Raw genomic sequence first — 16,161 nt, forward strand, 5'->3', positions numbered from 1 at the left:
TTTAATCTATCATCTTATTATTTATATTTGTACTGTCTGATCTTTGTTATCCTTTTCCCAACCTTTAAAAGGTTGGAGGGTACTTTTAAATATAATTGCATAATAAGTTTTGGTAAAAATTCCAAATCCCTCTTTTTAACTGATTTTTTAAGATTTATTTATTTATGCACACAAGATCTGGGGTGCAGGTCAGAGTTGTAGGGGGTGACAGGATTCACCAGAGACAGAGTGGGGAGCAGAACAGGCAGATCTACTGAAATACACTGAGAGTAGTGGGCAGACAGGAGAGGTCTGCTGTGCCCTGTGGGTCAGCTCCCTGGCCAGGGATCAAACTCATGCTGCAGTAGCTGTGGATTGCTTCATAGTGCTGATGCTTAACCTCTTGTGCCACCAGGGAGGCCCCCCCAAATCCCTCTTTGAAAGCTTTTTATGGAGATTCCTATTTCCGAGATCGGATGTTTAACTGTAAGATGCTCTGTTTCAAATTCATCTTGAGGTTCATCCCTAGGGCTTCTCCACATCACAGAAATTGCCCATCAAGCCCAATGCCATCACTGAACAAGACTCTTACCAGATAGGCTCTCCAGAAGGACTGAATGATAACCGCTGCCTCCTCTTCCGTCAGCAGGAGAGAGAGTGGGACTGGATGCCGTGGGCTGAAAGGAAACGAGATGGTCATGAGCTCATGGGAATCTGTCCTTCAGCCTCAGCCAGGCCTTTGACAACACAATGACCTCTCTGATTAAGTGTCTCATCCATTCTTATTCTGGTAAGCAACAATGTCAATTTTTATTAAAAATAAAGTTTGGGTGGGGGCCTCCCTGGTGGCACAAGGAGTTAAGCACCACACTATAAAGCAATCCTCAGCCTCTGCAGCACGAGTTCGATCCCCGGCCAGCCAAGGAGCTACCCACATGGCGCAGCAGACCTCTCCTGTCTTGCCCGCTGCTCCCCTCAGCAGTGTGTTTCAGTCAGTCTGCCTGTTCTGCTCTCCACTCTGTCTCTGGAGAATCCTCTCACCCCCCACATCTCTGGCCAGTACCCCAGCTCTTGTACGCATAAATAAATCTTTTTTTTAAAAAAAAGTTTGTGGTTGAGTTAGCACTTTTTTTAAATCTGAGGTGTGTTTTAATCTTAAAACATTTAAATTGCTCTTAGCCTGCTCTCCTCTGAAGGGCTCAGGCTGCTCACACTGTCTGTCAGTCCTGAAGGCGCAACATGTTATTGGCATAAAGCTGTGTGGACAATAAAGCAGGAAACAGAGCAGAAGGAACCGTCACAGAGGGCACGGTGACTGCGACTTAATAAAAGGCTCTTTATCTGACTATCTATTGAAGGGAAATTCTATTCAATTCTATCTCATTCCTGTAATAATGGCACTTATCTCTGATCAGCATGCATTCTAGTTTAATGTGGTCTAAATTCAAGCATATTTTTAAGTCCAATTCTGCCACTACATCTTAATTAAAAAAATATCTCCAATGTTGGGTCAGTCGGCAGTGTCTGCTCTTGTAGGATTTTTCCAATTCTGATGTAATTTTTCATCATTAATACCACGGTAACAAATCATAGCTAAATCTCTTTTCTCCCTGCTGCCCCCCAGGAAGGTTTTATAAAGAATTACCTGCTGACAAGACCTTGGAAGTGTGACTCGGTTCTGGTTCCCTATGCTTCCCTAAAGCACAGCTACCTCTGAAAACAAGAATCAAGACTTTGTAGATAAAGTACAAAGAATTAAACCTCAGAAAGGATGTGGGTCATCTAGAAGCTGCTCCCAGGGCAGGAGCCCCAGAAATGAGTTTGCAAATGAAGGATTCCCAAGCGCCCTGACTCGGAGTCTCCCTTATGACAGCCATCAGTTGAATTTACAGCAACTCCCACTGCACAGAGAGGTTGATTCACCTGCCCAGGTCACGCAGCTTGCCGGTGGTCTAATCAGGATTTGGGCCCACACCCAATCCCAAAGCCCAGGCTTCCCTCACCATGCCATACTGACACCACACCTCAACTGGGCAAACTACAGATGCCCAGCGTGGCACAGACTGCAGAGCTAACTGGCATCAACGCATGATTCTTAAGGATCTGGGGGTTTATTTTCCCTATAGACTTTAATTTAAGCCACCACCAGCAAAAAAAAAAAAAAAATGCTGCCTTTGATACAGTGTATTTGTTTGAATGAATGAATATTCTATTGCATTACTGCAGAATCAAAGTAATTCAGGCCAGGGAGAACCTTGGGGTTATCTAGGCTATTTCAAGGGAGGGAGTGCTGTGGTGTTGCTAAGTTCTGGGTGTCCAGCCAGGCAGGTCCTTCCTAAGAGATCCAGTAACTGAGAGTCTCCATTTCTTTGGTGAGATAATGACACCCTCAAAATGAGAGATAGCATTGTTAGAAACCTTTCCCTAGTGTTCTATTTTTATTTGCATGATGTGGTAGCCTTTTTATTTCTTGGTTCTGTTTTCTTTCTTACTTGCCTCGTATCTGGTTTTCTTACTTCTTTCCTTGTATCTGTCCTGGAGTATTTGCATTTGGGGGTGCCCGGGACTCCCTGTTCTCCACACTGAAATGTCTCTCTTGATCCACTATCCTTAGTCTGTCTACCTTGATTGTGTGACACCAACAAATCACATCCCTGAAGTAATTCTCCTTCCTAGTTCAAAACCAACATCTTGTAGAGGCACCTTGCCTTGGGGTTTCTCCAGAGAATTTGGCGTGCCAGAAGGAGGTTTCTGAGGTGGTTATCACACACCTTGCCAGCCCTTTAACCTCCTCAAATGTCATTTTTGATAGACATGGGCCTCTGCAGAGGGGCTTTCCTCTGCTTCCAGTACCTCCTACCTCCTGCCAGGGGACTGTGTATTGCTAAACATGTTGTTCTCAGCTCAAGGAAACCAGGCAGATGGACCAGAAGAGGCCGAGACCTAGCCCAGGTCTGCTCTCTAAGCCAGGCTCCTGGATGGGGCCACATCTGCCCTAGGGTGGGGGCACCTTCTCATAATTTGCTCAAAGGCACGTTAGAGTTGCGGGGGTGGGGGTAACACCTCTTTCTCTTGGTTCATTCTTATTCTTCTTATCTCCACCCAGATGTTATGGAAAGATGTCTTCTGATTAGGTCAAGGCCAAGTGAAGGTCTGTGTGATTTTCCTTCCTAGTGCTTGGCCCAATATAAACTTGTGTGACTCTTCAACTAATGTCCTCATCCTCTCCTGGATTGAAGTGCTACAAGAGCAGAGATGAGGCCTGTGTGGGCTCTTCTCTGTACTCCCAGACTTGGGACAATACCGGGCACATATGAGGCACTCAATCCATGGGTGCCTGGCTCAGAGCACATTATTTCATTAAATCCTCACAACATTAACAATAAGCTATTGTTAACCCTCAAGAGAGAAGAAACTGAGGCAGAGAGGGAGGAAATGATTCATTCAAGGTCACTGGCTATTTCCTGCTGTGACTGCAACCGCCCAGGAAACAGAGTGTAGCCAAGGAGGAGGGCAGCTGACCGGGTCACTAAGAAAGAACTCGAGGTCTCGCAGCTGCCAGTGTTAATCGAGGAAAGCACAGTCATCACCCAGAAGAAAGAAATGGGGGGGGGGAGCTGTAATCATAGAAAATGCCCGCTTCGCTAATCCTCGCAGTGATAACTTGGCAGGTATTCATTTGTCTGAAGCTCCACGGGGAAATTGATGTCAGGGGAGCAGAACCAAGCGGAGTTTGTCACTTGCATCTGATGGGAGATTTGATGGTGCCTTTCTGCTCAGCTGCAATTTTCCTACTTAGGGATATTTTTCTTGACCGATGCCATGAAATCCCCGGGGTAACAGTATTCCTGTCCTGGAACAGCAGTGGCAAAAGAGGCCGGCAAATCTTGGGGGACAACAGGCCGGGTCAGCCCAATGAAAGGCTTCCTCAGCTGGGAAGCCCCGAACCGCTTTGCAGGGCAACAGCATCGCTGCAAAGAAACATAGGATTTCTCGAAGGCTTTTAAGCAGTAGTGGGAGGCCACCTTTCGTGACATCCCTGCTTTCATGGCTAAATAATAGGGTGCTGTCTAGTTCCCGAATCAAGAATAAGTATGAGACTGCTGGATGAAAAGGACTTAATCTTTGCAGCGCAGTGATCAATCACGTCAGCAGCCGGCCCGAAGGGAGAAGCAGCACCAGGCCTTACTCTCTTTTGGAATCAGTGCAACTGGCTGCGGGTCAAATAAAAAGAGACTGAGTAGAGGCATCTGCTCCTCTGAGGGAGGCGGGGAAGGACAGAAGGCAAACCTGTCGATCACAGGAGCAGGCAGCAAGGGCTTTCCCGGGGTTCCCATGGGTCAGCCAGGAGCAGAGGGGTTTGTGGGTCCAACCAGGAACAGGACTGCTGGGGACACCTCTAAGAACTGTTTCACTGGTCATGCTCATGTGTCACGTCCTTCTTTTTTCTCAAATGTGAATTAATTAAACATATTTGAATCGCAAGAATCAATGCTAGATTCTGAGAAGCAAGATTTTCCTGGTTGGGCATGTGAGTATATAAATGTACACACACACACACACACATGCACACACACGCACACACGCACACATATACACAATTCCTCCCCCTTCCCCTTTGAGATGCTGAGTAAAAAAAATTGCAGGGTCTAAAGAAGATACGGGATGGTTACAAAACACATAAAGAGAAACTGAGAAGTTAGTCCTTACAGATTTCTCCATCCAGTTCTAACACAAGAGAAATGCCTTCCAAAGTGGCAGAGAAGCAGAATGAGGAAGGAGAAAAGCTTACTTTGTATGGAAAATGTAATCTCAGAATCCTAATTCTGTGCACTTTTCATTAGATAAGAAATTGAGTTGTTTTCTCAGAATGAAGCACCCCCCTCGCCACAAGCAATGCCTTTTATGAAATGACACAGGTCCCAAGTAACCATCATTCATAAAGCCTTTCAATGGCCCAGTGCTGCCCAACATAGTCAACAAATGAGACTACTCCGTCCCACCTTCAGCATTAACTGGTTTCCCAAATATTTTGGGTTAGAGATACCACAGTCTTAAGTAAGGCCCTTCAAATGATAGGAAGAAGTACAATAGAGCTTAACTGGAATGGCACTTCTAGACACTGGCGACGAGCCAGTAGGGCCGAATCTCATAGGAGTCTTTCAATCCCAGACTCCTATGATGTTAGGGACAGCTCTAAAGCCAGGGAGGAAGCACCAGCTGCACTACTCTCTACCAGCCTGAAAGCACATTTAGAAGTCAAGGTTACTCGGGTGTGATCTGGCTGTCGCCCCCTCATCCACTCCACCCCTGGAGACAGACAAGCAGTTATTACCCAGCACCAGGCTGAATCATTCCCCCCGTTAAACACAAACTCTCGTCCCGTGTAATCAACCCCATCATCGGAAGCTGCAGATGGACCCAGTTAACAGCGCTCCCTAAACAACACAATGCAAGACCACGCGCCCACTCCTGTGCCACAGGTATAATCAGCTTTAGAATCACAGCTGTGATACTCGATGTATTTAGAGAAATGTGTCTAGATTGCGCAATTGTTTAGCCTCTTTGTAACTCATTACATTTTTCTCCAACGTGACATAAGGAAACTTAGGAGATCTGTCTCCTCTCCAGTCACCTTCTTTCTGCTCCAAGGGTGAACCCAGGCTGGGGCAGAGGGTGATGGGAAGAGCAGCCCATCTCTTCCTCCTCTAGTAGGGAAGAATCCTCCCTACCCCTCCCAAGTCTCTTGCAGGGAGGCTGACCACAGATCAGAGGCACGCAGCAGGGGAGGGGCAGGGAGAGGATCAGAACAGGGGAGGAAAGAGCACAAGGGACTGTGGTAATGGGTCATGGGTGCTATGGAGGTGGGAGACCCTGGGAATTACAGTGAGGGGAGAAATCAAATACTATCCAAAAAATTAACAAAGATGTAAGAAAATTAATTAATTTAAAAAAATCTCTGCACCTCTGGTTCCCTTTTCAGTTTGGCAGATTGGATTCCTCTCAGGGTATGTTTTTAAAAACATAAAAGTGAGCCTCCCTGGTGGCCTAGGGGTTAAGTCTGAGTGCTATCACCACTAAGGCCTAAGTTCGATCCCGGTCAGGGAGATACCCTCATGGCACAGCAGACCTCTCCTGTCTCGCCCACTGCTCCCCTCAGCAGTGTATTTCAGTAGATCTGCCTGTTCTGCTCCCCACTCTGGTGAATCCTCTCACTGCCCCCCAAACCTCTGGCTTACACCCCAGTTCTTCTATGCAAAAAAAAAAAAATAAAAACATAAAAGTAAATATAAAAGATTTCAAAGCAATTATATTGAAATACAGTTTCCAATATGTTTTCAAAAGTTGATGATATAATAATATATCAGCTTCTATGATATGCAGTAAATAACCAGCACTAATGGCAAGTCAATTAACCACTATAATTGGAAAGGAGTGACAGGTGTAAATGATATTTTGAGAGCACCTCAGCAACTGTAACAGGATGTGAAAATAGCTGATTGTGATCAGTGGCAAAGTCAAGGTACTGAAGAGACTACTGAGGTTTGCTGCCACATTCATAATTAAAAGAGAGGCTAAGTTTCAGCTAGACACTAGTGAAAAAATAAAGGAGTAAATCCCCCCAAATTGAGGGGCCCCTAATTCATGACCACAGTGGCTGCAGCTGGGGAAAGGGAGGTAGATGAATTTTACATCCAGGATGAGACTGAAAATTAAAGATTTAAAAGTAAACAAGATAAAGCCAACTTGAGACCATCTAAAAAGAGAGAGTGACCAAGAAGTTATGGAGTTTGGCCAAAAAATTATGAAAGGGCTTTTCCTAGATGGAAGAGATAGTCAATGTACTATGATGGGACAGTTACTGGGGAAAAAAGAAAATATATTTTTATTTCCAATAAGTTGTGATTCTTCACAAACCCGTAAGTTTTCAAAACAAAGCTCTCATGTTCCTGCTCTAGTTTCTGAGATAGTGCCGCATTCTGCCAGCTGCTCAGGCCTGAAATCTCTGAGTCATCCTTGACTTCTCTCTCCCTCCACGTCCAATGCATCCGCCAGTCTTCTTGCTTCCAACCTTGAAATAACATCCCAGGACAGCCTCCTCTGGCCTTCTCCGCTCCAGGCTGCCATCGCCTCCTGCCTGCAGGCCCCTGTTCACAACCTCCCAGCTGGCACTCTCCCAGCACAGTCCACTCCCAGCCAGCCACCACAGTAATCTTTTTATAAGATAATTTAGATGACCTCACTCTTGTGCTCCAGCCCCTCTAAGAAGTTCCTATCACTCTTAAAAAAAAAAATCCAAATTCTTTATCATGGTATCCGAGGCCTCAGATATTGCTGAACACAGCCTAGCCAGCCTCTCTGGCTTCATCTGACCACTCCCTTCCCTGTGCTGGGGGGATGTGGGTCACAGTGCCAAGGAGCACCCCTGGGACCCAACCTGTTGGCCTGGACCAGGAATCTTGAGAGGACTGGCCGAGCGAGACAGAGGATTCCTCCTGGCAATGGGACTCCCTGGCTCCCTCGACCTGTTTTCAGAGGCAAGTTCCTGGCCTCTGCCTTCATGTCTGTAGTTCTGTTGTTGCAGCAAACAACTCTGGCACCAACTGTAGTAGCAGGAATGACACAGGGCAGGATCTCTATGACCCGAGCAGACAGGTGAAGGAGGAGTCCTGGAACCCTCAGTGGCTTTTCAGGCTTTTATTGGGATTTACCAGGTATACAGTAGGCATGGGTGCTGGGGGGCCGGGAGGCTGGCAGGCCTCACTCTACCTGGGCTCTCTGGCGTTCTCTGGTGGTCTCTGCTTCTGTTTTGCTCTGCTCGAGGTTCTACTGACATCCCCGTGACGCTGCCCTTATAAGCTCAGTCTCTCAGCCCAGATGTACCCACTTACGCATGCCCACACCCTACTCCAAGTGCCCGCCATCAGGCATGCATTCAGGACCGCAAGGATCCATCATCAATCCTAACCACGGGAGGGCAGAAAAGCCTGATACTTTTTCACTTACCCTGCACCATCTTAAGCCGACCACATAGGTATCGTTACCACTCAAGGCACAGGAGAGCGGAGCAGGCATCCTGTACCCACGACGTCCATGTGCATAACTGTTCCCTCCTGCAGCAAAGGGACCCAGTGTGTGTGATTATGGTAAGGATCTTAAGATTGTTCTGGGCCATCTAAGTGAACCAATGACAGAATCACGTAGGAGAGGAGGAGGCAGAGACAGACGCCACTGCAGAAGTTGATGTGTGATGAGGGAAGCAAGAGCTCAGGGTGATATGGAGTTATGGGCCCCCCAAAAATGCATGTGGCCTCCAGAAAGGAGAAGAGGCAAGAGTATGAATTTCCCCCTTGAGCCTCTGGAAGGTACCCACGATGCCGGCACTTTGGTTTGAGCCCAGAGAAACTGATTTTGGAGTCCACTATGTTAAGAGAATAAGTTTGCGCTGACGTAAGTCATCAATTTCATGGCCACTTATTCAGCAGCCACAGGCAATAAATATGCCAAGTGACAAATAGCAGAGGTAAGATGGGAGCCCAGATTGGTCTGCCAGGTCACCTCATCAGGCTTTCCATGGCTTTCCCAGCCACTTGGAAACAACAGGCAGGAGAAAAGGACTGGATGCCCGGCAGAGACAGCCACCCATAATGCCCGCCTCCAGGGAGAGGGCGTGCTTAGAGACTTCCAACATCCAGGAGTTTCCATGTCAGGAAATAGTCTCCTTCCGTTCCTGGCCTGGACACGAATGCCTGGACACGAATAAAGAGCAAAGGTGATTTATCCTTCTCCTGAGACTCGCTGGCCTTTGAAATTACTCATCCAGGGCTCTGCCCTACCATAAGACAAAATAGACTTAAAGGATGTTTCTCTTCTTTCAACGGCAAGTGTTCTGCCGTGCCACCGTTTAATTAGCCTCTTTACAGCAAGATGCCTGCCTTTTCCTGTGCCCTTCTGTGGGTGCGGGCGGGCATCTTCAGTCCCAGCGTTCACTAACCTCAGCACCAACAGACCAATGCGGCTGGTGCATGTCCTCAAGTGGCACTTTTGTTTTCACCTCAATTTTTGGTCATAAGATACTTTTACCGACATGAGAATATCATGGATTTTCTTTTCTGTTTTGTGCCAGGGTAGAACTTAGCTGAAAAGACATTTCACCCAAAGCAACCTTTTCTTTTCTCTTCTAAAACACAATCTGTTTCATTGAAGGTCTCAGCTTTAAAGGCGGCTTTCATGAGACTTTCCCCTGGGACATGGGACCAGATAGACAGCGGGGCTCTTTTGTCCCCGGGGCTTATTTAGTGATTTATTTTTGCAAATGAATCTGACCAATTCTCAGGGCAATTCTTTTTGGTTAAATAAAAAGCGAAACTTTTCCTGTTCTTAATATGATAGCAAGTAATTGCCTAGCTTCTGATTGGTGGGTTGAGTCAGGACTATCTGACCACAAAAAAATGGGTGCTGAATACATGAAGAGGAGTAAAGCCGACAGGAGACATGATGTAATCCACCACAACTGAAAGGTGGGGAATTACACACCCTCATTAAACTTTCACTGGAGCAGGCAGATTGTCCTGTTGTTGCCAATTATTACTCCTTCCTCAGTGAGAGAACTGTGGGTCTCTATCCTTCACCAGATGCTTTGAAGTTTCTCCATGTCAATTTCCCTATTGCGGTGATATTGAGCTTGGCCATGGGACTGCATTGGTCCATGAAATGTGAGGGAAGTATTGTTTGCCATTGCATGGGTCGGCCATTGCTTCTAGCTGTAAGACAGAGGGACAGGGCTGCTCCGACATCCTGGGTTCCAGAGTGAGGATGCATGGAGCACAGGCAAGCTTGCTTACCTGCAGCCAAGATTTAACAAAGAAGATATAAAAGGAATGGACCTCTGTTGTTAGAAGGCACTGAGATTTGGGGGTTGCTTGTTACTGCAGCAGAACCTAGAGGAAGCTGACTAATATTGAATTCCATAGGGTGCTTGGAGCAATACTGTGTGGGAGAACACATCCATTTTGCAAGTATCAGAAACTTAACTCAAATGGGCTGAAGCAAAAAAAAGGTATTTGTTGATCCATTTATCAAGATACTTTTCACTGACAGGAGATTTTCATGAAATTTTTGGTACAATGTGCTTTGATGGCTGCCCTCAGCTCCAGGTTGATAATCTTAAAGTTCCACATCTAGAGGAAGAGAGAAAAAAGCCTGGTCGCTTCTTGCAAAGTCTTGGGATTATCTCTGATGGAACCCCTTTGGGTAGCAACCAGGGTGGGCAGGCGGATACACTGCTCTGATTGGCCAGGCCCAGGTCACACTGAACCCACTGGAATGAGAGGTGGAGTCACTCACAGTCTCCATGGACTGAGGGCCGGAGAAAGACGAGTCTCCTAGGGCCACAGGGAGTTCTGGCACCAGAATGGGCAATCCATGCAGGGCTGGACAAGCTGTCTATGTCCATCACAGAAAGCAAGAAAACAGAATAAATAGTAGGATAAATATCCATTAGCCTGGCCATCATTTTTAATTCTTAAAGCAAATCTGTAAGAAAGGCAAAAGCTATAAAAAAAAAAAATAGAAGAGAAAATAAGTCATCCATTTCCCTGCCATTTGGAGTGACATACCCTTTGAAAGGCGTTTTCAGTGTCTACAGTTAGTTCTGTGGTGATCCTTCATTTTAACACTTCTGCATGGATGGTTTACTTAGCAAATAAGTATATTTTATATAGGGCAAATCGTATTCATTTTTATAAAGCTAAGAATTTTGTAAGGGTTGTCAATGTCCTGGATTCATAAAAATGCAGTTATTTTAAAAATAAATAAACAAGGAAAAGAGATGGGTAACTGAGAAGGAATGGATGGAGTGAAGAGTATGCTAAATTATGGGGCCCCCTGTGGGGAAGGGCCCATCGTGTATATAAGCAATTGGCAGCCACCGTGACAAATGATCCCGCCTACCAGCTGTGACCGGCCCATCTAAGATATGAAGCAACCAGGGCAGCCAGGCTTGGTGGGAATTGTCTTACCATTAACCTTAAAATAGGGCCTGGACTCACATCCAGATGGCTCCCCAGGTGATAGGTAGGAGCATTTGAGGCAACAAATCCTAGCACACACCTCCTGTTCCGAGGAGCTGCTGTTACACAGGAGAGGATCTCTAAAATCAGGACATAACAGGAGAATCACATTCTGTCAAAATTTCCCAAATTCCTGATCTGATCATAACCTTCTCCACCCTTCTTTCTCACCTACTCACTTCTATTTAGACTGGTTTTTTTTGCCCTGACGTGAGACTATGGTTTGGGAAGGTTATTCATGTCCACCTAGAACGGGGATCCACCGCCTGCCCCATAAAGAAAGTTATCTTGGGATACCCCACGCCTGCTTGTTCATGCCCTGGGGCTGCTTTCAAGCTGCCACATACAGTTGAATTGTTATAACAGAGACCATATGTGCCCAGCAGGGCCTAAAAGCTGGACTGTCCTGCAGACTAAGTTGCTGACCTGAACTAGAAAGCCACTTCCTTGTCCCCCAGGAACACTGGATTATTGGAACCATGTTCCTAATGCAAACCTCTGTGTTGCTTGCTGGGAAGAGTTGGGTTTGCCTTTGGAGGGGGTGTGGGGAAAAACGAGACTGGTGTAAGGGGACTGGCTGGTGAGCTGTGCATGCAGAGCCGGGCCTCAGAGGGGCGACCCGGGCTTCCCCATCACCATGAGGCTCCTCGCTGGGGCTCCCACCTGGTGCTCTTCCCTCGCCCCAGGGCCATCTTCCTTCCCTGCTATTGAGGTTTTCAGCACATTCACCTCAGCCTCCCCCACCATGCGTCACTCCCTCATCTCCAGTGGAGAGGAACAGCCCTCAGCCTCCCTGGTCAGGGCCAGCCAATAGCAGCCTCCCCGCCCGCGGCACCTCTACCATTCAAGCAGGCACTCACGAGGGCCTCTGGAGTATCTCATTGTTTCTTTTTCTTTAAATTTTTTACTATGGATTTTCAAAGATATAAAAAAAGTAGACAGAAAAAGAAAAGCCATGCTACCATCCGCTAGCTTCGATTCCAGCGCTCCCCGTGTGCTCAAGCACCCCGCCCCACCCCTGCCCATAGACATCCTATTACTTCATATTTTATTCATACATATTTCAGCATGTTTCTCTAAAAACGAATATCTTTTTAAATCATGACTAGGAAATCATTATTATCACACCTTCAATAAAATAACTAATTCTTTGTATCAGTAACTATCTCATGTTCAAATTTCCAGTTGCCTCCGAATTTTCCTTTTTAGTTGGCTTCTTTGAATCAGGATCCAAATAAGATCCACATATTGGAAATTTTAAAAACCATATTATCCAGCGGCTATGAGAGACTCCACCATCCCCAACTCAGAATTTCCAAATTTGGTACGTTTCTTACTTCCAATGTGAACACACAATGCGGTGCTTCCTTCTCTTCCAGAAGGTGGGTTCTTGTTAACATAACTCAGAAAAAAATGGGAATTTATGAGGAAAATGTAAGGTATTATTCCGCGAGTGGTTAACAATGCTTTCATTTGTGCTGAGGATCCCCAGGGCCGGGTCCAGACAGCTCACTCTATCAGCTTTGCCAATCTTCGACCCTGGTTTCACCCGACCATCTGTTTCCTCCACCTCCCTTCTCCAGGGCTGCTGGGAGATAATCACATAAGTAGGCTGTTTATATGCACCACAAACTCGGGCCATCAGCTGGAGCATCCCTGTTTATCCCTAGTTGATTCCCTATGGGTTTCACCATAGCAGCTGCTGCTGCCCCCTCCAACCCCACAAGCCCCCAGAACCTGCCTGGGCCTCCCTCACAGCAGATGCCTTCACACCCACATGGACACCAGAACAGCAGCCCCCACCAAGAACCTTCTCAACTTTTCTCCTTTCTCCCTCCAATTTCCTCTCACTTTTTATTCTGGTCTCAGAGAAATGAATACATATCTTATGTCAATCTATGTCTATAAACACAGACAGAAGGTCTCTGAAAACAGGGTCACTGATATGTCAACAATGGTTATCTCTGAGGGGCAGACACTTAGGTGATTTGTACCTTATTCTTTTTATTCTTCTGTCTTCTTTCGCTGTTTTTACTGAACATGGATCATTCTTGCAAAATCCTAAAGCCATTTTAAAAGGTATGGGATCCCCCAGTAAAATACATGGGATCCATAGGAGAGGGGGGACCCTTAACTTCCCCATATTTCCCCATTATGCTTTGTGATAGGTGGAATAATGGAACCCAAAGATTTCCACTTAATAATTCCTCGAACCTGTGAATATGTCACCTCACAATGGCAAAGAGACTGAAAAGATGTGATTGCATTAAGATGAGATGATTCTGATCTGGGCGATCCAGTATAATTGCATGATATCAGGGGAAGAGGGTGGCAAAAGGAAATCAGAATTGCAAGGAAGCAGGGTCACAGATGTGCAACATTGCTGGCTTTGAAGGTACAGGAAGGGGCCACTGGCCAAGGAATATAGGTGGCCTTTAAAAACTGGAGAAGCAGAGAAATGGATCCTCCCCTAGACCTTCCAGAAACAACTAAAACTATGGCTCTTCCAATGCCTTCATTTTAACCAGTAAGACCAGCATTGGCCTTCTGACCTCTGGAGCTGTGGGATAACAAAGCTATATTGTTAACATCACCAAGGTTGTGGGAATTTGTTTTAGAAATAATAGAAAATGGACATACCCTACTCCCTCCCCACTGGTGATGTCATGTCAACGCGAATTCAAAGCGGAAAGAATGATTTGCAAATACAACCGAGAGACAAACGGGTCCCTTTGGCCAGCCACAATGACTTAGAGAAAGTGGCTCCTTTGCTGAACCTCTGGAACCAGTTCTGGGATTCTCCAAAATTCAGCCCTTCCCTGTCTCAGCTCAGTCTATACATATGACATGAGGAAGTCGATTCCCAAAGCAACATCTCCCTTGAGATCCCGCTTCTGATCTTTAGGTGCGTGTTTCCAGTATGGAGAGCCTAGAGGTACTGCGATCTCAAGGCACCCCAGACAGGAATCATCTTTAGCCTAGAACCCACTTTTTGGGTCTCTGTGCTTCTACTATAAGCTTTCTATTACTAGGAGCAAATCTCGCCTTTTCAGGCACATCCCGCCCCCCCCAAACACATCTTGGCCCCCCATCTGCTCTCCACATTCCGTGTCCCTCCTCTCCCTCCCTGCTGTGCTGGCTCAAGAACTCAGGGTTCCAACCAGCCCTGTCTCTGTCTCAGCTCAGCCTATACATATGACACTCGCAGCCACAACTCTGGGCTCCACAATCTCACATGTCCCCTGGACTCTTGGGACTCCTCTTGACAAAACAGTCAGACCGTTTAGCACTTCCGTGCTCTCTCTGGCTTATAATGCTCAAACGTCATGCTTTTACCAAAAACCAAAATCACTCCCTAACTACCATCCAGCCATTTCTCCCATCCCACCTCCATGGGATGGATCCCCATGGCACGTGTACCAGCTGGACCATGTCTTGCCTCCCGCCATCTCTGAGCCTATGGCCTTGAATACACTTTTCTGTTAGATCTCCCCTCCTAAGTCCACAACATCCTTCAGGACACAGTAGCCACTGTTTACCATTTGGTAAGTGGCCCTTTGCCGTGGGCTGGACCTGTCCGTGCCCACTGCAGGTGCATCATTTCACTGCATCTTCCTAGTCACCACGTTTAAGAATGAGGAAATGGAGGTTTGCAGAGCATCTGCTCTGGTCCTTTAAAATAAGTCCAGGAGGGCCTCCCTGGTGGCACAAGGGGTTAAGACGCAACCTACGAAGCTGTCCACAGCCACTGCAGCATGAGTTTGATCCCCGCAGGCCAGGGAGCTGACCCACATGGCGCAGCAGACCTCTCCTGTCTCCCCCACTGCTCCCCTCAGCAGTGTATTTCAGTCAGTCTGCCTGTTCTGCTCCCCAATCTGTCTCCAGTGAATCCTCTCACCCCTCCCACCCCACACCTCTGGCCTGTACCCCAGTTTTTGTATGCATAAATAAATAAATCTTTAAAAAATAAAATAAGTCCACACATGCCTTGCTACTCTTCCCTTCAAAAGGAAGAGCCTCGTTACTCTCCCTTTGAATGTGGTGGGCATGGAGGTGTTTCAGTCTCTCACAGAGGAGGCCAGTCATCATGTCTCAAGGACACTCAAGCAGCTCAAGTAAAGGTCTTCAGCCAACAGCCAGCACCACATGAGTCATCTGAAAGGGACCCCTCCAGGCTCAGTCAAGCCTTCAGCTGCCTACAGCCCCTGCCAATCTTGACTGTGACATAAAAAAGTCTCTGAGCCAGAAGCACCTGGCTGAGCTGCTCTGAATTCCTGAGCCACAGACACAAGATAATAAGTATTTATCATTTAAGGGCCTCAGTTATGGGGTAATTTGTTATACAGCATTAGATAAGGACAACACTTACTCAAGGTCATGCGACTAGTAAGTGGAGGAGTAAAAATTTGAAAGCTCTTTGGCCCCTAAAACTCGTGCTCTTAAACCTAGCCCAAAACTACCTGCAATACTGAGCTATCTTTTGCTTTCTTTAGAAAACCTCAACAGGGTCTCTCCTTTGAAAAACATCTTCCTTCAGCCTGTACCTGAAGCCCTACTCCAAATGCCCATTCACCCTGCCCCACAACCACTGTATTCCCTGACACCCCACCTTACTTGCCTTTTATCAGCTTTAGGCTCTCAGATTTAGTACCTACCTCCTACTGTTGTCAAGAAGATTAAATGAGACAATGTGTGGCCCATTATGCCATTTATCACACTAATTACCTCCTCAGGACATCACTGCTCCTGCCCTCTGGACAAGGGCTCAGCTCTGGCTGTCCATTCCGGTCACCTAGGAAGCTATGCCTCTGCCTGAATTGATAGGTCTGACCGATAGGTCTGGGGGAGCAGCCAGATGATTTTAAAGCTCAACCAGGGTAGAAAACCACTGGATTAAAATATAAGAATGTCTCTAAATTAGACTCTTCTCAAATCCCTCATCATTTATTGTACAGGCTATCTTCATTTAGAATAGTTACTAACTTCCTCTGGCGGTGCATATAATACACACTGCAAAGTGGCCTAAAATTATTTTAAAATAACTCTGTAGACAGTTATCTTTTACATGTGACCTGAAGAGAGTCTCAGCCAGGGTGATTTTGAGGTCTTC

General features: G+C 46.5%; 1 protein-coding gene across 1 annotated transcript in view; it reads right to left on the minus strand.

Annotated features, from left to right (window-relative positions):
• IQCK (IQ motif containing K) overlaps positions 1–16,161 on the minus strand; it is a gene marked incomplete at both ends in the record, with an annotated part of 92,096 nt that overhangs the window by 41,262 nt on the left and 34,673 nt on the right. Inside the window, one exon of the mRNA XM_084249372.1 lies at positions 572–656. Within this exon, the coding sequence (XP_084105498.1) occupies positions 572–656 (85 nt within the window). The remainder of the gene's footprint in view (positions 1–571; positions 657–16,161) is intronic.

The sequence above is a fragment of the Talpa europaea genome (genome assembly GCF_964194135.1).
Source record: "Talpa europaea genome assembly, chromosome: 12".
NCBI classification, from domain to species: domain Eukaryota; kingdom Metazoa; phylum Chordata; class Mammalia; order Eulipotyphla; family Talpidae; genus Talpa; species Talpa europaea.